At 45.6% G+C, this 22,581-nt stretch overlaps 3 protein-coding genes across 3 annotated transcripts; 1 reads left to right on the top strand and 2 right to left on the bottom strand.

The window, feature by feature from the left end:
• Nucleotides 1-4,071: 4,071 nt before the first annotated feature.
• On the bottom strand, nucleotides 4,072-5,634 carry LOC121054500 (RING-H2 finger protein ATL66-like). Its single transcript, XM_040524425.1, has one exon. The coding sequence runs from the start codon at nucleotides 5,282-5,284 to the stop codon at nucleotides 4,727-4,729; it is 558 nt and encodes a 185-aa protein (XP_040380359.1). The 5' UTR covers nucleotides 5,285-5,634; the 3' UTR covers nucleotides 4,072-4,726.
• A 7,294-nt stretch (nucleotides 5,635-12,928) lies between these two features.
• On the top strand, nucleotides 12,929-13,775 carry LOC102719388 (UPF0098 protein CPn_0877/CP_0992/CPj0877/CpB0906). Its single transcript, XM_040524677.1, has 2 exons — nucleotides 12,929-13,471; nucleotides 13,581-13,775. The coding sequence occupies exons 1-2, from the start codon at nucleotides 13,043-13,045 to the stop codon at nucleotides 13,653-13,655; spliced, it is 504 nt and encodes a 167-aa protein (XP_040380611.1). The 5' UTR covers nucleotides 12,929-13,042; the 3' UTR covers nucleotides 13,656-13,775.
• Nucleotides 13,776-13,829: 54 nt separating this feature from the next.
• On the bottom strand, nucleotides 13,830-18,238 carry LOC102719113 (ammonium transporter 2 member 1). The gene is made up of 3 exons (XM_006654465.3): nucleotides 17,477-18,238; nucleotides 15,103-15,388; nucleotides 13,830-14,617 (listed from the first exon to the last, which is right to left on the bottom strand). Exons 1-3 carry the CDS (start codon nucleotides 18,101-18,103, stop codon nucleotides 14,070-14,072), a joined length of 1,461 nt encoding a protein of 486 aa, XP_006654528.2. The 5' UTR covers nucleotides 18,104-18,238; the 3' UTR covers nucleotides 13,830-14,069.
• Between the last annotated feature and the right edge of the window lie 4,343 nt (nucleotides 18,239-22,581).

The following is a 22,581-nucleotide window of genomic DNA, read 5'->3' as shown; positions in this document are numbered from 1 at the left end:
GAGCAGTGAGATGATACAGATGTTTTGATTAATCTCAAGATAATTCAATTCAGTCTGTGTTTATAGAGTTGAGCGTAAGTGCGTGCATTTTTACCGTGTTTTGTAAAAAAGAATTTAAGTAGATACTTTTTCAACAATATTGACAGTATGACAAAAAATACTGTTGTTTCTATATTTCAGCACCATAATATCCATCATGCCGGTAATTAATATTCGTGCCACTCCAAGATTAGGTTGTCCTGGAGTAAGCTACATGCAAGGTAAATCCTTTAAGAGAAGTGTCTTTTTTATGGCCAAGTGCCGCCAAAGTAAAGCCCTTTATCCACTGTTTTCCTGTCGCTTTCTGCTGATAAGAGGGGTGCCATGAAAGATATCTTTAAAAATAGAGCAATAAGCTCAGGTACAGATCTCAAGTACTGTTGATGGCCAAAATGGACCAGCCTGTAGGCGTGGAGCGAATTTTTTAATTTTTACTTTATTTAATAAATAATTTACAAAAATATATTTTTGTTTTCAGAATTTAAAAATATAACCTCCTACCTCTCTCTTAGAGGGCAGAAAGGTCATGTGACAGACGGCGAGCAAGGAGTCGGGATTAGGGCGGCAGGAGGTTAGATCTGTCATTTTTCGAATAATAAAATCAAATTTATAAATTACTTAATAAATAAAATTTAAAAATCTAAAAAATTCTTGGTCGGACTCCTACTCGATAAAATCACGGTGTTGCATGAGCTAAGCACAAGCATGATCTAGTCGATCCACATTTCCCCATATTATTTTATCTTATTATTCATTCCTATTTCTCCAACATCTTTATACTAACTTCCCCGTACTTTTCCCTTTCCCTCTTTATGGCCTCTTTATGGCATTTTTCTTGCCACACATTTCAAATTAGATGGACCTCTAGCATGCTTACGGGTGGTAATGAGTTTAACTTTTTAACCTAGAAAATTTAAGGATTGGGTTTAAAATGGATGGGTTAAAATTTTATAGTTTTTTATAAGCTAAAAGTTTCTAAAGATTAATTAGGATTATGGAATAACCAAAGGCTTTAATCCATTACCATCCCTAAGCATGCCCATATTGAGCCAACACGGCCAGCTCCTCATTGGGTTATGTTTGGGCTCCAACCTCAGCATGTGGGCCTAATGGGCTTTGCCGGTGCGCCTATTTGGCCACCTGTAATCTTAAAAATATTCAACGACGTTCTTAGATATTTGATTTTTTTGCGATTTAAGATATTAAAATTATCTTTATTAATGCTAGACATAACGCATAAGAATTGATGCCTCTAAATTTCATGAACACTTATTTCCTCCCTTTTTTCAAAACCACATCACCGGTGTTATTTACTACCTCAGTACCAAGATGTAAGTATTCTTAGGTTGTTTAGAGTTTAAGGCTGACAAAAAAACTATGTTATCCTTAACAAATGAGGAATGAATGGATGTGAAAGCGTAAGTAAAGATAAAATGGAAAGAATTCTAAATGGGAAATGATTGGTGAGACAAGTAATACTGCAAATAGTGCTGAAATGCTTATATTTTAGTACAAGATTCAAACCACATAATTGTTTATATTTTGATATGGAGGAAACATGCTTTAGATCACATTTCTAAGCTATAGGCTAATGGCACTGCCAATTTGTTCATGGACTAAAAACATTCAAAATTTCGATCACCGTTGCATAGCCCAAATCGTATCAAGATTTGTGCTTCTATAGTAAACATAAATTGTTTTTTTCCTACTACGTGCTTTTCCATAGTCTCACCCATAATAACACCATTCTCCTTCCCATCCCATATGATACCTTCCCCTGTCTTATCAACACTGCGTTTAGTGCACAAGAGCTTTCCTACTTACCTTTCCTCCCCCTGCCACTCCTCCTCCCTAAGGCTTTGTTCAATTAATCTCAATTACAAGGAGATTTAAGGGAATTACGAAGGGATTTATTCAACACCTATTGTGGTATGGAATTATTCCCCCTTAATTCTCTCCAATCCCTTCTTCTTGGGGATTAACCGAACAAGGCTTAAGTGTGTGACTATGCTACCGCTACTTAGCTTTTTCATTACACTCCTTTAATCTTTATAACTTCGGTGACAACACTACCTGACCACTATACTTTTATTGTCATCCTTTACTCTTTTTTGCCGTTAGCAACCCTTACACACCTTTATTCTAACTAAGAAACCACAACTATGTTTTTCTGTAATTGATGACCGTTGTAATCGTATAAGAGAAGAGAAAGTGCTCGCCAATGGTAGATGATGCTACATCCGTTGGAGGAAACTTCTTACAATTTTCCACTTCATGTCCACATTGCATCTACAGTTCTTGCCATAAAATGTGCTGCAAAAACAGTGCAGTAGCTGCTGGTGGTGGGACGCCAGCAGGCCACAATGGGCTAAACGATGTGCAAAAGTTTTTTTTTGACAACTGATGTGCAAAAGTTGAATATCTGAGAGACCCACACTAAATGGGCCTTGGTCTAATAAAATTCAAGGTTTCAAGCTTGGGCTAACTTATAACTGCGTTTAGACGAATATATGGACAATTGAGCCGACTAGGCTGGTATACGGAGTACCTTTTTCCGGTAGACGAGGCCCACGTACCACTACTAATCACTCAGAGCGCAATGAGAGAGGATGGTCAATAATGATATGAATAATCCAACCACCCGTTTTCATTCTTTTGAGCCAATCAAAATTAGTTCCATTTTCATTAAAAACAATTATATAATTTTCATATATATATATATATGGCAAGACTAATATGTACACCCCTTAATATAACTTATTATATACCCCTCTCTTTCAAGGTCTTTCAAGGCCCATCTCACCTCACACCTCTTTTCCTAGACCCAAAAATCATTCCTACCTCAATTAAAGACCAAAAAAATTCAAAATATAACATATAAATATAAACATACGCGAAAATATAGGGGTTCGGAAAGATGGGTGGTTTACTTTTTGAGGGAGTCAGCGCGTTATGCGTGAGGAGAGAGAGTGGACAAATGTTCCGAGGGCCATATTTTTGCTTTTTTAAAGAAAAAAGGTACAACGTAATTGCGAATAAAATAATCTATAAATAAAATTTTATATATGTGTTCTTAGTAATTTAAAATTAAAGAATAAAAAATAAACTATTATTAAAAGACCCCAAAAACAACTCTAAATTAAGACTAAAAATTCAAATTTTAATTTATAAGCATAAAAAACAGGGATGCTTGTTTTTAAGTATTAGACCAGTCTCAATGCATGTTTCATGGGGTGTCATGCATATTAAATAGGGTACCACGTTAGTAAAATTGATCACTTGGCAAAGTCATTAATGAGAGAGTTTCACGAGATGAGAGACATCTGACTCGGTTACCTAATTAATGGTCTTGATAACTATAAAATAAAATTATGCATTGAGATTGGCCCTAGAGATATAACGCATATCCTGATCAGTTAAGCTGGCAGCTCGGCTTTCGCCGCTCCATCAAAAAGATTGGGCTATAAATGGTGGGATGGCGCCGGCAGAAGACCATGCAGGAACATGGAGAATTGGCGACGGAGCCGCCCGATCTTCCGGGCCCATGTCTCCAACAGTCCCTAGTTTGCCATCATCAACCTACTTCTTGCTCGCGGGAAGGACAGGCGCCGGCCGTCAGCGTCAGCTACTTGTGGCACACTTGCACTGGTTCATCAAACGATCAAAAGCATTGGCCCAGTAGCTAACCTTGTTGCACCTGGGAGACAACCGATCACAAGCTGATGATTTGATTAGCAACAAACCCAATCCTGTCGCGTCGATCTCCCTTTCAAACATCCCCTTTAAACTGAATTTAAAACTAAACCGCTGCACTATGGAGCAGAGAAAGGATACTGCAGTGCAGCACCTGTTCAATTTGTTATGTTGATTTATCACTTTTTGTCTGGAGAATATCTTGGATCGATCGACTTTGCTGCTAAGCTTGCAAGTTGCTGCTACCGCGTTCGTGCTCTTCTTCAGGATGAGAGCGAATGTCTCCCCAGTTGGATCGAAACGGAGATGGTGGACGACATCAGGATTGCAAGCGTGAAAACTAAATCAAGTCACTTATAATATCACATAGTGGCAGCTCGGCCATGGCACCACTGTTCGTGATAACTCCATCAATCTAGTCCCAAATTAATATTTTTCTGTCCTGCAGAAAATTCCCTGTTGCTACGGGTATATATGCAATCAGGACAGTAGATTACAGTATGTACAGCAAAGGTGAGTTTGCGTGCTCGTGTCAGTGGTTTAATGCAGTAGTGCTGTTAATTAAGCTTCAGAGATTCCACCTGAACTACCACCGCATACATTGCGTCTTTTCTCCGGTTTTAAATACTCAAAAAGGTATGTACAGCCTACAGCACTCCAAATTCCCCCTGGAGACTTGAACGATAAGCTAGTAATTAAAGTGCCCGGCGACGAGGTGAGACCCCACGCCGGCGACTAAAGAACGACGGTGAGGGCTCCATTTCCGGCGACCTTCCTTCCACACAACAGGGCACACCTCGCCGTGACGCATTGGTGGTTAGCCAGGCGTTTTTTAATTGCGACCCACTCAAACTGATCGCGAGATCTTTCTGAAGCGGTCAAGCTAGGATGCAGGTGGCGGCAAGCTTACAGGTGGGGCCGCCTCGTCAGTGGCGGTGACGGATCGGAGCCGGCCGCTTGGCGTTGGCTGGTTGCGGTGTTGCGTTTTCCGTTTTCACACGGGGGAGTCGACGCCTCCGTTGACGTCGGATTTGGCGGCGGCGAGGAGGAGGCTCCGGCAGAGCGGGCAGCTGGGCTGGGAGCGGAGCCAGGCGTCGACGCAGTCCGGGTGAAAGCAGTGACCGCATGGCGGGAGGGTCTTCACCTTCTCGCCGACCACAAGCGCGCTGATGCATATCGAGCACTGAGCCGCCTGCTCGTCGTCGTCGTCGTCGCCGCCCTTCCCCGCGGGTGCCGTCGAGGAGTCGCGCGGGAGGTACAGCGTCACCGGAAGGCCCCCGATAGCCTCGGCGTCGAGTCCAGGCATCGGTGCCGCCGCGGCCCCCGCCGCGCCTGCCGACGAGGAGGAGGAGGAGGCCTCCGGGTCCGGCGTGTACCGGTGGCACGCCCAGCGGAGGTAGAGGCAGAGGGCGACGAACACCACGACGGCGAAGAGCAGCCCGACCAGCAGGTACACGGCGCGGCCGTGCACCGTGAAGTTGCTGTCGCCGACGTCCCCGTACCGCCACCGCATCACCTGGTTCGTCCCCGCGGCCCCCTCCTGCGCGGCCATTGCTTCCTTCCGCAGCCAGCAGAGAGCGAGCTCTAGCTAGCTATGCACACGCACGCCGGCCGGGCAGCACGTTATATGTGGCGGGGAGCCGGGGGCGCATGGGAGGAGGATTGACCGGAGCCCGGCCGGAGGAGTGTGGGTGGAGGCAATTGTAAGTAGCCGTACGTCGCGATGGGGACGAAGAAGCTTCGGCGCGTCTGCGCGCAAGTGGGCTGCGTGCCCGGGCGCGGTGGTGGCGTGTGGTGTGGCGAGCGGCCGCCCGCGCGCGCGCGCGCGAGCACCGAGAGACAGGCAGGCAGCGATCGCGAGAGGGGAGGGATGGAGGGGAGGGGTGGTCTACTGGAATGTGAAACGCGATGGGTGTCGTGCGGGTTTTTAAACAAAATTCGAAGCGCCAGGCCGTCCTTTTTATAAGGTTGCTAAAGCCGATTCGCCCTCACGCGCCCAGCTAGCTTGTGCCGCCCAGCAGCGAAAAGAGCATCTCGTTTATGTTTATAAATTATAAATTTTAATTTTTAATCTTAAATTTATAGTTAATTTTAATATTTTTAATCGAATTTTATTTTCCTGTATTAACTTTTAATTGCTACGAACATATATTTATAAATTATTTTTCATTTGACCCGGACTTTACTTATAAATTAACCCGTTCAAACAAGATATGAAAGTGTTTCTACACCTTATATATATATACTTAGTGTATAGATATTTTTACTCAGTGTATATATATATATATATAGATAATTTCTCAGTGTATAATATTTTTCATATAGATAATTTTACTTACATACTTTATATGCTTTATAAGTTTATTTCTATGTAAAAAATTATTTAGATAAAATTTCTAACATAAAGATAAAATTTTTATATAAAAAATATAAATTATAAACAATTACATACTCCTTCCGTCCCAAAATAAACCAATTTTTCACTTTTTACCTTCAATTTTTGACTTTTCGTCTTATTCAAATTTTTTTTGCGATTGATATTTTTGTTTTTATTATATGATAAATCATAAATAGTACTTTACGTGTGACTAATTTTTTTTAATTTCTTGATAATTTTTTAAATAAAACAAATGGTCAAACGTTAGACACGAAAACTGAAAAATTCGTTTTTTTTTTAACAGATGGAGTATAAAAACTCGCTTTCGTGTGGTTTAATAGACAGTTCGCGCGCACGTTGGACCCGCCCTCCGAGCGGATGCATGCGCGCGCCTGGCTCGCGGGGCTCCGACGCGATCCGGTCGTTTTCGCGACGAGTCGTTGGAAAGACTCCGGGGTCGATCGCTTTTGACCATGCGATGTCGTTGGCACGTTGCTGGCTTGCAGTAGGAATATTATTGAGTCGCAAGTCGCCGGGGTATGTCGTATTCGAGCGAAGATTCAAATTATTTATGTACATAAGTTGGCGTGTACTGCTCCATATATTATTGCATTTGGTAGACGACTTTCCACGCAGGAAAATCTGATTCGAGCGTGCTTGTCTTCATGTACTATCTGACTATAACAGCTGCTGGTACAAGCTAGTGGACACTTGAGTTAGTATGAGCTTTTTTTTTTTTACAACCGGAGGTTGAGCCGAATGCTAATAAAGTCGAGCGTCCTCGGAAAAAAAACTCGAGCATGACAAATTGACAATAGGCATGCCCTTCTTGGCTATATGTCTATATATGCCGTGCATCTTGTTTCAATAGACAAATAATTAGTACTAGATACTCCATTTAATTTGATAATTCTGGTCGTTTTTTATAATGACACGATCTATTTTTAACAATAATTTTCTATTAATATATATAGAAAGTTTTACTTTTATTAAATTATTCTTTATGACCCATATATACATATTGTCCTAGTGTTGTAAAAAAATTTATTAATAGTCAAATGTTTAAACATTTAACCATATTCTTTTCGAAATGACAATAGTTATGAGATTAGGATCGCGTTCGCCCACGGGAGTCTAAGTTAACTTACCCCGATACAGAAAACATAGTAATATATTAGTACATAGTAATTAATTATTAATTATTAAAAAAATATAAAATAGATTAATATGTTTTTTAAAAAACTTTTCTATAGAAAGTTTTTACAAAATATACACCTTTTAATAGTTCGAGAAGCGTACACATAAAAAACAGGCGAGTTAAGTTAACTTGCACGCCTGGTCGAACGCGGCCTAGAGGGAGGGAGTAACACTTAAAAGGTGGGCTTTCTTATAAAGTTAGATCATATGATGGATCAAAAAGAGGAAAATGGGCCTCCTATTCACCTATCTTTATAAATTTTCTTTAAAAAAATTAGTCACTTTTAAATATACAATATTGTCACAAGATTTATGTTATATACCCGATCCCCTATTGTCTATCTTGTTGTGCCTATCGCTACCACTGTTCTCTCAAACCAACACATAGCCCTCTAACATCGATGACACCAACGTGACATCGTCTTCGGTACCTTCCCGCACCTAGCCTTCTGCCTGCCTTCTTTGTCCACCATTGATCTTCCATCACCTTGCATATCCCCCTAAAGTCACCAACTCACGCTCATTCTCGCTCTACCATCTGTCCAAAACCAAAGCCCTAATTCATTGAAGTATGTCGTAGTTTGGTATCGCCTTCACCGAAGCTCACTAGGGTGGTTCGCAAAGGCAGGTCCGGATGTAGCTAATCGCCGCATGCAAAACGAGAAACATCATTAGCATATGATTAATTAAGTATTATCTATTTTAAGCCTCAAAAATGGAATAATATGATTTTTTAAATAACTTTCATATAAACTTTTTTAATAAAAAAGATATCATTTAGCAGTTTGAAAAGTGTGCATACGAAATAAGAGGGAGAGATTAGCCTAGTGAGCCTCCTACGAACGCGCCCACTGAGGAGATCACCGGTGAGCATCACCATCTCCCTCCTTTACCCTCGGTTAGATACTTGGATGTAGGATGATGGTCCGGACATTGTCATGTATCAGTCAATTGAGATTTGATGAATAGTAAAGGTGAAAAAAAAATGATCCGCTGGAAAGAAGATCAGCTCTTTTTATTCTTACAGATCAAAAGGAGAAAAAAAAAAGAAAAGACAAACAGAGAAAAGACCGGTAGTAATTGTTCCGTTTGGCGCCTCTCTTCTGATGTGCACTGTGCCTGGCCGCGGAGACACGGAGCCAACAACACACATGGACCGTGGTGCGACGTTACGTGCAACCCAACCCGATCCCGCGGCCCGATCGCGCGCGGGGGATCAAGGGTAGAAACGCTCGCGGCCACGAGTCACGGCTCGCTTTGAGCTCGATCGATTGGTCGCGAATTCGAGATAAGGCTGATGAGCATTGAGAAAAGCTTACTGCTGCATGGACCCCGGCCCGTCGGCTTGAGTGGCCGATCAAACATATCACTAGCTGCATATATATCGCACCACCCTTTTAATCCCCAATCTAATCTATCATGTCCCCCTTTTCCTAATAAATTGTTAACGCTTAACAATGACTGCTACGCACAAAGCGGAGCAACAGATGGCTAGGCTAGCTAGCAGCTCCAAAAAGGGGCATGACTGAATTAAAGCCGGAAAGCCGTGTGTCTGATCACTTGAGGTTAGCTAGCTCCATCATCTATCACCATTTCTGAAAAAAAATATCCCGGAGGAGGAAGGAGACGAAGGCCAACCTACTTTCCGTGCTTTCTATCGCCTTCCGGCTTTCTTCCTTTCTTGGGCTTACGTCTAGTGCAGTGCAGTGTAGTTGCAGTTGCACCCTAGTAGGGCTAGTAGTAGTGTACATTACGCGAGCTACTTAGCTTAGGACGGGTGCTTGGGTAAAGGCGCATATGGGGTTGCCCTGCCCAGGTTGCATCTGGCAAAGTGCGACCTTAGCTAGCTGTGGGCGGAAAAAAAAAGCAGGTGATCCAACACCGGGCAAAAACTGCAAAAAAGTGCCATATCTTCTTCACCAGCATCGCACTATCAGTCGCCTGATCACTCTCATCCTCTCTGGTACGGTTCCCGTCATGGCTAGTACATTCTACTCGCTGTTCTCGTACTTGCCAGTAGCTGTTGGCTTACCTAGCTCTAAGCACAGTCCTATCAGTAACCGTGTGAGTTTAGAAACGTACGTTGTCATGCGATTGGATGGACGATGGACCATATAATTGCTAGTGCTAGCTTGGCTCGATAGTCTCGCAGCTGATGATGGTGAGTACTGAGTAGACGTAAGACGTGCGGTGCCACAAGTGCATGCCCACATTCAGCTGTCCAAGCAGAATCGACGAGAGGAGATGCATGCACGGGTTAAGGTACTAACATATCCGGAAAAAAGAGGGTAAACTACTTGGCTACTTGTGGCCGGCGAGTGCGAGTCTGATGCTAAAGCGGCTCTGGTTTCGTGTGACCACTGTTGCACGATGGGGTTAGCAGATTTTGTGCGTCGATCTGACGGGTCGCGTGCATGCGCCTCTCGTCGAGCCCCGAGGAATGGAGCTGGTGGTGGTGATGCCGGCCCGCTCGTACGTACGTTTTGATCGATCCGTCGCTGTTTGTTAGCTCATGAAAATATTGCGGCGGGGGCCGAACCGCCGAAAGCGGCGAGTCCTGGGCCTGTCGCCTGACTGCATCGTTTTTTAGCCGTGTTCGGAGCATTGTTATAAAATCGAACCGAGATCCACTAAAAACACGAAAACACAGATAGATAGAGGATCCAAAATATAGCGGGTGATACCAAATGACTAATATTGGTTAACGAGGTTCAACCTGTAGTAGATCGTAGAGACAATGAGCTCTCTCCTAATCTACTATCTTCTTTTCACAATATAAGACTTTTTAGCGTTGATTAAATTTATATGGATACTAATAAATCTAGATATATATAAATTATATACACTAATCAATTGATAAATTTAAAAAAGACTAAAAATTAAGTCTTACGGTATGAAATAGAGACAGTAGCATATTATAGTGTCAGTGTCCGATCATCACCCATTAGTCGTAGCTTTACCTATACTATAATTATTATTTAGTCAGTTACGTCTCTTAGTTTAAGAAAGAGACTAATACATCGTTCGACTTTATTAATGCTCCTAACACACGTTACACTCGAAATCTAAGTTATAACCGGTTACGTATACTTATTCTACGCAAATTCTAGCGGATATGACTAAAGTGGCACCGTCGTTAACGAGGAACTGACCATTGAATGATATATTCAATGATGAATGCAACTAGCCAGTAATCGCTAATCAGCTCATGATTGAATCACTGTTTGATCATATGGCGTGCAGATAGTGTCACAGTGTAGTGCGGAGGACTGCGGAGGAACAGTGGAGCCAATCAGTGTGCTCAGTACGCCCACAATGCAGCCAACCAAGGAATCACAAATCTAGACACCTAGGGCCCGTTTATTTCCTAAAAATTTTTAGGATATGGATCACATCGGTACATATTGTCATATATTTAGAGTATTATACGTAGTCTAATTACAAAATAAATTTTAGATTCCACCTGAAAACCGCGAGATGAATCTTTTGAGTCTAATTAATCTCTCATTAACACATGTTTGTACTATAGCACTTATGGCTAATCATGCACTAATTAGGCTCAAAAGATTCGTCTCACGATTTCCCTCATAACCATGTTATTAGTTTTAATTTTCATATATATTTAATGCTCTAGTTAGGTGTTCAAATATTCGATGTTATGTTTTTGGTAAAAAATTTTGGAAACCCTGATATCCAGATATGGGCGTCAAATAACATCCATTGTCTGGACGTGGAATCCGACATGTTAATCGACGATAGGGGATGGGACGTCGCCCGTTAGACGGAGGTGACACACATTTGCAGGCGGCCTTGTACCACTCTAGGCGTTTTATCTCTTGGCATAGTGCTGCTTGCAAAGTTGGGAGCTGGGTGAGAGGTGTTAGGGGCATGGCCATCTTGCAGTCCCCTTGATGCTCACTGTTTGGACATTTTATGTCTGAGCAAGGGACTGTCTGCAAATTTGTCCGAGATGCAAAAAAAAAAAAAATTGATTTGAGTGCACTTCCTTAAAATAGAGATAATTTTCTCGCACGGATTTGGAATTGGACAAATTTATATCCTCGGACGTCTAAAAAAATTACATTCGTCTCTCTCCGCAAAATCAAAATTATGAAATTCCACTTGTAAGATTATGTTTTTAAGGCGACAAGCTTCCAAAACCCACTAGATAGAACTTTAAAAAATTCTACGGCCCACGTACTTCATCCGTTTCAGCTCATATTTTGTATGATTAGCTCATCTGCACTCCTAGGTGAATAGAAAATATAATCAAATAAAGAAATGCAATGTCTCACCTCTCCACTAGAGAGATAAAGCCCTCCACCCATCTCTTGGCCTCCCTGGTTGTTTTGCGAGTAACATCTGCTCGGTCTTAAAACACATGATAGGACAGGACGGGTGCACGTGTAAAATGACAAGCCCATAAGAGTAAGTCTAATAATATAGCCAGCAAACTTGGTATAAGATTTTTTTAGCCTTCTCTCAGCCATTTATATAGTAGTTAGCTCTCCATAATTAATACATACCCACTTGTCTCTCTCAGTGTTTCTTGGTTCTTGTGCTAGAGCTGGCTATAAGCTTACAGCTCACTTCTCCTCTCTCTCCTCACATCTCTCCACTACCTCAGCATTTAGTCGGCTTATAACCTGCTATTATATTTGCTCTAAGCCCCATGGCTTGGCGACTTTGCAGGACCAGGGGATAAAATGCCCAGCTATTGGGCGACAAGGGGCCATCCTACAAAAATCACACCATTTGTCCAACGGTCGTCCCCTTCCCTCTCTCGTTGTTTGTTACGTAGGATATCGTACGCTAGCTAGTATGTATTTTATATTTCTCACCCACTAGCTAGGTGTTGGGAGGCTAGATTTGCTAATTTATAAAAATCTATTCTGAACTTTTTTAAAAAAGTATAAAAATAAAAAATTCCAAGCTTAGAAAGACTGGCCTTAGAGCCGTGTTGCATACTTCCATTGCATAGTCTTGGCCAGGCCGAGCCCAACTTGGTTCGCTGAGCCCTCTTTTGGATGGTCCGGAAATTCAGCACATCCACGTGTATATAGGCCGAAAATTTTAGACTAAAATCGCGGTCCAAAGCCATTAATGGGCCGATATTAAAAGGCTATCAAGTTAATTAAAATCACGGCCAATTTACATGCATGCATCGGCATGAGGCCAATCCGAACGAGACATGGAGTGCATAGGCCTCTCTAATCAGCGAAGCCCAACTATGGATCAAAGGCTCAAAGCGCCGTTTTTATGAGAAATCCAAACGTGCGTCGCTTTCCTCCGCCCGAAAACGCGCGCGGCAACCGGCCGCGAGACATCTGGAGTTCTGGACAGAGCAAGAAGAACAAAATCGGGACGATTAACGAGGGCAGATCGAAGTGGTGCTTATCGCTAAACCTGCATGGCTCTGGAAACTTCGTCACGCGGCCGACCGGCCCTTTCCCCGTCTCTGGAAAACGCGACACGACTCCGGCCGTCCGGCGCCGACCTCCACGTACCCCATGCACCTCCCGCGCCACGCGTCCGCCGCGCCGCGGGCTCTGGCTCTCTCTATTAAACGCGCCCACGCACGTCGCGGCAACCTCGTCGTCATCGTCATCCATTTCCCGCCGCACCAACGAGAGACACAGCCGCAAGAACGCCCGCACGAGTGCGAGCAAACACACGTACGAGCGTTGTTCGAATCAGAGCAGATCAGGGAGACAGGGGGCGCAGCAGCGCGCGGCGATGGCGCAGGAGAGCCTGAGGCTGGTGTCGCACCCGATCGCGGCGCACGACGGGCGGCTGCCGCGGCACTATACGCTGGAGGGGCAGGGCGCGAAGAAGGACATCTCGCCGCCGCTGGAGTGGTACAGGGTGCCCGACGGGGCGCGGTCGCTGGCGCTCGTCGTGCAGGACATCGACGCGCCCGACCCGGAGGGCCCCATCGTGCCGTGGACGCACTGGGTCGTCGCCAACATCCCGCCCTCCGTCAAGGGCCTTCCCGAGGGTTTCTCCGGCAAGGAGGGCGCCTCCGGCCGCGAGTTCGGCGGCATCCAGGAGGGCGTCAACGACTGGAAGCAGCCCGGCTGGCGCGGCCCCATCCCGCCCTCCCGCGGCCACCGCATCCAGTTCAAGCTCTACGCCCTCGACGACGAGGTGCGCCTCGGCAACAAGGCAAGTGATTCCACATCAGAGCAGAGTCGGTCACCTTCTCGCGATTACCGGTGCTGATTAATAATGATTAGTAATTTTTACTAACTGTGCTTTTCTTGATCGCTTGCAGGTGACCAAGGACAAGCTCATGGATGCCATCCAGGGGCACGTCCTTGGAGAAGCCGAGCTCACGGCCGTCTTCTAGACGCGAGCTCTCTGCATTCTGACACCCCCGTGACAAGCGTGTGTTTTGCAGAGCTAGTACCATCTGAAAACTTGTAAGTTTGATCCAATAAAACCGAGTCACATGGGTTCTTGTTGTATTCAGCATGCATCTCTGTGGTGGTTGTAACATGGACACGTCGCGTACTAATTATAATCAAAGAATGGTTGCACGCAGCAAGCACGGCCTGGCAGATTCGATCGAAAATGGGCACGTCGGCCTTTATCTGTGTTGGAAAAACGAACTCGATCTCGATCGGATCACACCATTACAGCATCCATGTATTAGTATACTACAGTGGTCTCTCACGGGCTCTCAAAGATGGCACCTTTGGGGTCAACCAAAGTATGACACTACTCCTACAACACCCAACACGTCCAAACATGGCAACGTTGCCTAGAGCTGGATGGTGACGCCCCTGGCCCCTAGGCCGGCGAGCCGCTCGCCGGCGGGGCCGTCCCTCTCCCCGGCGCCGCCCCTCGAGAGGTCGTGCCGCGTCGCGTCGAACTTCTCGCCGTCGCCCCACAGCGCGTAGGCCTCCTCGCCGTGCGCCGCGTCGTCGCCGATCATGAGCTGCTCGTCGGGCATCCGCAGCGGGATGAACACGCCGATGCCGAGCAGGATGGCCGTGGTGACCACGAGGTTCCACGCGATGACGAACGCCGCGCCGCCCAGCTGCTTGCCGATCTGCCCGATGCCGCCGCCGTAGAACGTGCCGCGGAGGCCCTGCACCGAGGACTCGAGGGAGAAGAGCTCCGGGGTGGCCAGGAGGCCCGTCAGGATGCCGCCGAGGAGCCCCGCCACGGCGTGGGTGTGGAACACGGCGAGCGTGTCGTCCACCTTCATCAGCAGCTCCGACTTCTTGTGCAGGATCATCATGGTGAACCACGGCACGCTGCCGGCGAACACGCCCATGACGACGGCTGCCCAGGTTTGCACCAGCCCTGTGCATGCAAAATTGCAAATGTGACTTGCATACTAATTGGCAAAAATAAGCAAAATTCAACTTGGAAATGAAACTTACCAAATTGCCACATGCGAAATGATAAAAGTAAGAAAAATCGTAACCTGCAAATTACTACGTGCAAAATTGGCAAAATAAGACATTACCTGAACAGGCAAAAATGAGCATCGATTCTAATATTGGCGAATTATCGAATCATCCGTTTTTCTCAAAACGGACATAGCATTTTATGCATTTTATGCCACACTTTCAAGGTCATCTTTTGGCAAGAATTGACCAAACGATATATTTTCAAATGAGAAAAAAACTTAGCGATGTAAAAAATAAACTATAATAAAACAACTTAAAAATATTTAAATTTAAAGTTAAAATATGATTTGAAAAGATGAATGATATCGTTCGTTTGTCAGCGGAGTAATTGCAACGTACGGGGATTAGGGCTATGAGGTGATTTTCGTGGTGTACCTGCGCCAGGGGTGATGCAGACGAGGCCGGTCATCATGCCCTGCACAGCGCCGATAACGGACGGCTTGCGGAAGAAGATGACGTCGAGGCAGGTCCACATGAGGAGGCTGGTGGCGGCGCAGACGTTGGTGTTGAGCACGGCCACCGACGCCGCGATGTTGGCGGCGTACGGCGCCCCGCCGTTGAACCCGGCCCACCCCATCCACAGCAGCCCGCCGCCGGCGATCATCAGCAGGATGTTGTTCGGCGAGAATCGCTCACGGTCGCTCTTCAGCCTTGGCCCCACCTGCCAGCCACACGTCGATTGGTGATCAGCCTTTCGCGTGCATGCATCTAATCTATCCCACCATCTTACACATGAAACTCGTTGATTCCTTTTCCAGATTCTATTCGATTTTGTACACAAGGCTTGTATCATTTATTATTAGAAAAACATTTTAAATATACCAAAATTTTGTTTACTAAAAAAAACTCGTGAAAATTTCTCGCACTACAGTCCTTGAAAAATTCAGCTACGATTCACAAAATGAAAATTATAAACAATCCCATTTAGCTTGCCGTTCTCTCTATTTTTGACCAAAACCATGAGCCACACAGGTTGGATAACACAAGAAGCAATATCGCCAGATATTTTAGCGTGCAGTTACTATCGACGACGTGATATTAAATTTCCCGCCAATGCTCGTCTGAATTTCCCGGTGTGGAACCACATCGTCTCTTAAAACTCGCGTGTATCTTCTTGCTGTTGCAAAGTGGCACAGACGATTGCGACCTCAAACGCCACAGCAACCGCAAGAAAGAAAGAAAAAACGGAGCGCGCGCGCGCGAAGTCTTCTTCCGGGCGCCGCTGGCAGCGGCAGCCATCACCATTCAGCACGCCGCCCACAAGCCGAAGCAAAATGGACACGGTCCAATGTTCACACATTCCATGTGGTTAAAGGTGTTGTTGCCCTTTTATTGGTGCAGCTATCTGCCTATCAGCGATAAGCTATGGCTGTGTTCTTAGCTTTTTCTTATATTTTTTTCTCGGTTTTTACGCACATGCTTTCAAACGGCTAAATGATGTATTTTTTAGAAAAATATATAGATGTTTTATTATCTTACCTTCCTAGAACATATTTTTAACTTTACAGTGATTGATTTTATCCTTTGCAAATGCTATAAAAAGCATAAAATATTTTATTGACCATTATGATGAAAGAACCATAATACATCCTTTGTTTTTAACTGACACAATTGACTTTTGGATCCAAAAGTTAAAAAGTTAAAAAGTTAAGGACGCCAACTTAAAAAAACCGGAGAAGATCATGTGAGCGTCTTCTCAGAGGGTACCAGAAAAATATCTACTACAACTGGCTGATGTATTGGGAGATGGGATTTTATCCTTTGCTTGGCAGTTCACTCATTTCTTGCATGCGAAATAAATAGTCTTTATTTTTTTAAAAAATAATAAGATCGATTAATATGAGATATATCACTTCAGAGACGTACAAGTCTAAATTCAACTTCGATAAGCTGTAAAAAATTAAACTAAAACTAGTATATGAACATTCATAATAAATTTGTTATAATTCGTTGAAATCGAATTTGAATATATATGTTTGTGAAGTGTTATATCACATATTATTCTATCATGGTTTTTTTTAATAAGATGACATATAAGAGAGAATTGGATATCTATCAAGCAATGAAAATACTTTACCGATGCATTGATTCGCTTTTTCTTCCGAGGGGACTTTGAAAATGTGCAGTAATTTCAGGTCAGGTGGAGACATTGTGGTGGTACTAAGGTCCCGTTTAGTTCCCAAAAACTTTTCTTAAAAACATCACATCAAATTTTTAGACACCTAAATAAATTATTAAATATACATGAACATTAAAATTAATTACATAGTTAAGAAGGAAATCATAAGCCTAATTAGTACATGATTAGCCATAAGTGCTACAATATTCAATATTTGCTAATGACAGATTAATTAGACTCAAAAAATTCGTCTCGCAGTTTTCAAACAGAATCTAAAATTTGTTTTATAATTAGACTACATTTAATACTTTAAATATATGACCATAAACGTCGATGTGACATGTTTCCCAAAATTTATTGGCAACTAAACGCAGCCTAAATTCTATCGAGGGTTCTGTCATGGAGTCATGCGTAGTGGGTTGCATTCCCATGAGATTGATGGAATGATGGGTCAAACAAATGGTACAGGGTTAGTACTCGTACCTAACCCGCGTTGGCCAAACCCGAGACGCCGGAAAAAAACAGTGAAGTCGCCGGATCACAGCCGGGGGTGGGTGACGTCACGATTCCGACAAGGACATGTGATCCAATTGAGGGACAGGAGGATGAAGGTAGGGAGGACGTACGTACCCAGTAGGCGGCGGTGAAGCCGGCGATGCCGGAGGAGAGGTGGATGACGTAGCCGCCGGAGTAGTCGATGACGCCCCAGCGGTAGAGGAAGCCGCCGCCCCAGAGGCTGAAGGCGCCGACGGTGTAGGAGAGGAGGAGCCAGAGCGGGGTGAAGGCCATCCAGGCCTTGATGTTCATGCGGCCGAGGACGGAGCCGGCGAGGAGCACCAGCGTGATGGCGGCGAACTCGAACTGGAACAGCACCAGCGTCGCCTCCGGGTAGAGGGGCTCGGTGCGCGGGATGGTGCCGTGCGCGGTGGCCGGCAGCGTGGCCTGGCCGACGAGGTAGCTCTGGGTCAGCGCCACCCCGGCCTTCCCCCAGAACGGCAGCAGCTGGTCGCCGAACGCCATGCGGAACCCGACCAGCACCCACACCAGCAGCGACGACGCGTAGGCGTACAGCGCCATGAACGCCGAGTTCACCGCCCACTTCTTCTTCACGATGCTGCCGTACAGCACCACCAGCCCCGGCATGGACTGGATCCCCACCAGCGTCGCTGCCGTCAGCTGCCACGCGTTGTCCCCCTTGTTCAGCCACTCCGGCACCGCCGGCAGGCTCGCCGAGTACGCGCCCGCCGCCGTCGCCATCCCCTCCCTCCCCTCCCCTTCCCGCGCCCGCACGGACGAATCACTACTCACGGTGCCGCACGAGAGGAGACGCGAACAACAACTACAAGTGGCGCGCCCGCGCGTTTGAGAGCGAGACGATTCGAGCCGCCATTTATATCGGTTGCCACCACCACCGGCTTCACAACATCGCGTACTTGAAGCGCTACATTTTTTTTTTTGCGTGATTCAATCATCGTACAGGTTAAACCGGCTAATAATTGGTACGGGCGCTCGAGTTCATGATGGCCACGAAACGGCCAATGAGATGGCGAGGGGAGGGGGAGCCCAATCCCCGCCCGAGTCAACGCCGGCGGCGGCCATTTCTCGCGAGAATGAGATGATGGGATGGCCCATGGGAAGGGGGAGCGGTGGTAGTGATGTTGCGTGACTTGAGTTCGGTTTTTGTTTATTATGCCCGCTTTGTCTTTTTAATGATGGTCGTTGAAGAGATTCCTAAGTCCAACCCCTGATTGGCTTCTTTGTGGAGAATAGATGTGTGTAGATTCAGTAGTATCACCACCCTACCTGTATCAGACTTTGGGTATCATACTACTTGCAATTTGATTTTGAGCTCTAGTTATTCTGAAAAAATTAATTTCCTCTTGTGTTATAAAAGTACAGTGTAAATGATGCGCACGAAACAAACTCATAGAGCAGATATTAAAAGATAGAGGCAGATGACATGTTTAAAATAGGGAGGTTCATTAGAGGAATCCATTTTTTTTCATGGGAGTGGGCTACCCTACAATAGGCCAATATGTGTCTATGTTTGTTCTCTAGAAAACAAAAATATTTATGCCATTCATCGCAGTGGTCTAGATCAGTAATTCAGTATAGATATGGCGGTCAGAAATATATACATAATATAATTATTTTTTAAGAAATAGAAAATATAGTTGTAAAATACATGCAAATTCTATTTTCAAACGAACTATATGTGCGGACTACAAGAAATTTTACTCATTTATGTAAAACAATTCATAGCTAGATTTAAGATGTCAAATGGGGCGATTGTTTGGTTTTTTCGTGAAAAAAGCCAAAAGACATATTTCCAAACAAAAAATAATTTGTGAATAAAAATTTTTTATATATATTCTTAGTGATCTAAAAGCCAATGCCACTTTGATGAAAAAATCTAAAATTTATTCTAAATTTAAGGTTAAAAATTTAAAATTTTAGCTTATAAGCATACGAAGAAGTGGAAATATGGGGTGAGATAGTGCAATTTTATACTAGAACCTCATCTAGCCCAGTTCTTTTTATAGCTTAGCCTCTCGTTGTATAATTTAAAATTTAATGTTGGAGTTAATTTTTGAGGTATCTCTATTTTATAGCACTATCTTTAAATGATTGTTTCTTAAATTAAAATTTACCCATAACCTATTTTGGATGCTTCGTTTATATTTCTGTGGCTCATTAGCCGTAGCCTAAAAAATTACATATTCATCAGACTATTTTGAAAGTGTGTGAATGATTGATCGTATTCCAAGTGTGGGTACAGGAGTACATATATACGCGCATGGGTGGCATGCAAGCCTACCGCAAATAGCGCAATCACATCCACAGATCAAGGCCTAATTACATCATGCTAACACTCCCCCTCAGTCTAATCTGAAGCATCACTAATACATAGACTGGACCGAAACTCCTGGAACAAAGAAGTAGGGAGGCCCTTGGTGAAGACGTCGGCGTACTGTGATGTCGTAGGGACATGAAGAACTCGAACGTGACCGAGGGCGACCTTCTCTCGAACGAAGTGGAGATCAATCTCAACATGCTTTGTACGCTGATGCTGCACAGGATTACTGGAGAGATATACAGCACTGATGTTATCACAATAGACCAAAGTGGCACGGCGAGGAGGGTGCTGGAGCTCAAGAAGCAACTGTCGTAGCCAAGTAGCTTCAGCGACACCATTTGCTACAGCACGATACTCGGCCTCTGCGCTGGACCGTGAGACCGTGTGCTGTCGCTTGGAGGACCATGACACCAGGTTATCTCCAAGGAATACTGCATAGCCAGAAGTCGACCGTCGAGTATCGGGACAACCAGCCCAGTCGGCATCCGTGTAGACAACTAACTCCGAAGGGGGGGAACGGCGCATGGTTAAGCCAAAATCCGTGGTGCCTTGCAGATACCTCAGGATGCGCTTCAGAGCAGCGAGGTGGGGCTCCCTGGGATCATGCATATAGAGACAAATCTGCTGAACTGCAAAGGCAATGTCCGGACGTGTAAACGTCAGGTACTGAAGAGCTCCTGCTAGACTGCGGTACTGAGTGGCATCACCAACAGGGGGTCCATCTGCAGATAGTTTGGAGTGGAGATCAACAGGCGTGCTGCAAGGCTTGCACGCACTCATCCCGGCGCGCTCCAAAATGTCCTGAGTGTACTGCCGCTGGGAAAGAAACAGTCCATTTGCAGAGCGTGTAACAGAAATGCCCAAAAAATGATGAAGCTGACCCATGTCTGTCATAGCAAACTCATGCTGAAGAGCCCCAATAATATGACGAAGGAACTCAGTAGAGGAGGCAGTGAGGACGATGTCATCCACATAGAGCAGCAAGTAGGCAGTGTTGGACCCGCGACGACAAATGAATAAGGAGCTGTCTGACTTGGTTTCAACAAAACCAATGGAGGAGAGATATGAAGCGAACCTGTGGTGCCATGCACGAGGTGCCTGCTTCAGTCCATACAAAGATTTGTTGAGCCGACAAACAAGATCTGGGCGAGAGGAGTCCACAAAACCAGAGGGCTGCACACAGTACACTGTCTCGGTGAGGGTGCCATGTAAGAATGCATTCTTCACATCTAACTGATGGATGGGCCAGTCCTGAGAGAGAGCCAGAGAGAGGATAACTCGAACTGTCGCTGGCTTGACAACTGGACTGAATGTCTCATCATAATCGAGGCCAGGGCGTTGAGTGAAACCCCGAAGAACCCAACGAGCCTTGTACCGATCAAGAGACCCATCTGCATGCAATTTGTGTCGGAAAATCCACTTGCCAGTGACAAGATTGACGCCGGGAGGTCGTGGTACTAGACTCCAGGTGTCATTGGCAATCAGGGCATCATGCTCAGCTTGCATAGCGGAGCGCCAGTTCGGATCCGCCAAGGCATCTCGAACGGAGCGAGGCAACGGCGACATTGGGACAGCGTGGAGGTTGAGGCGATCCACAGGCTGTGCAATGCCGGCTTTGCCACGGGTACGCATGGAGTGCTCGTTGACGACAGGAGCGATGGAGACCGGCCTAGTGGAGACCGTGCGCCCGGTGGCCGCAGTGCTGCTGGCAGCAACCTGTGCAGGATGCACAGGGGCAGCAGCACCGGCCGGTGGCGCAGGGGCGTGGCTGGAAGCAGCGCCGGTGGATGGCCCGGCGGGGCTGGGCGCCTCGGGCCCAGCGCGCGGCTGTGGTGACCGCGGCACGGCGCTCGGTGGCGAGCGAGGGGGCGCGGGCATAGCACTCGACGAGTAGGGAGGCGCGGGAGCTCCAACAGCCCCATCAATAGTACCTGCACGGACAAACGGTGCTCCACGAACAGGAGCGGTGAGATCACTGTCATCTAGGAGGAAATCCAGAGCGGAGGATTCCATGGGTGAGGTGGACATGTCGGCGAAAGGAAAGAAGGATTCATCAAAAACGACATGTCTAGAGGTAAGAATGCGATTCGACTCTAGCTCGAGACAACGATAGCCTTTGTGTTCCGAGGAGTAGCCGAGAAAGACGCAGAGGGATGAACGAGGAGCAAGTTTATGGGCTGCTGTAGATGACATGTTGGGGTAACAAGCACAGCCGAAAACTTTAAGGTGTTCATAGGAGGGTGGAGTGGCATGGAGGTGGAAGAAAGGGGTGGAGGAGGCGAGTGTTTTGGTGGGCAGCCGGTTGACAAGGTAAGTGGCGGTGTGGAGTGCCTCAACCCAGTAGACCGGAGGAAGACTCGCCTGAAATAAGAGTGAGCGCAAGATATTATTAATGGTGCGAAGGGAACGCTCAGCCTTGCCATTTTGCTGGGATGTATAGGGACACGACATGCGAAGGGCAACACCGTGGGAGAGAAAGAACGTGCGGGCCGGGGAATTGTCAAATTCACGACCATTGTCGCACTGGACGCTCTTGATGGTGGTGCCGAACTGGGTGCGAACATAGGCAAAAAAGTTAGAAAGCGTGGCAAATGTGTCGGATTTGAGGCGAAGCGGAAAAGTCCAAATGTAGTGAGAGCAATCATCTAAAATGACAAGATAATATTTGTAGCCCGACACACTGACAATGGGAGATGTCCAAAGATCACAATGTATTAAATCGAAATTATTTGGAGCTCGGGAATTGGAAGAACCAAAAGGAAGTCTAGTGTGACGACCGAGCTGACAAGCATGACATAAATGATGACTATCATCTTTATTACAAGTGATAACTTTGGAACTAATGAGTTTGGACAAAGCTTCGTGCCCAAGATGCCCA

The sequence above is a fragment of the Oryza brachyantha genome, chromosome 5, assembly GCF_000231095.2.
Source record: "Oryza brachyantha chromosome 5, ObraRS2, whole genome shotgun sequence".
NCBI lineage: Eukaryota > Viridiplantae > Streptophyta > Magnoliopsida > Poales > Poaceae > Oryza > Oryza brachyantha.
The sequence above is the reverse complement of the archived record's forward strand: the minus strand, read 5'-3'. Positions and strand labels throughout refer to the sequence as shown.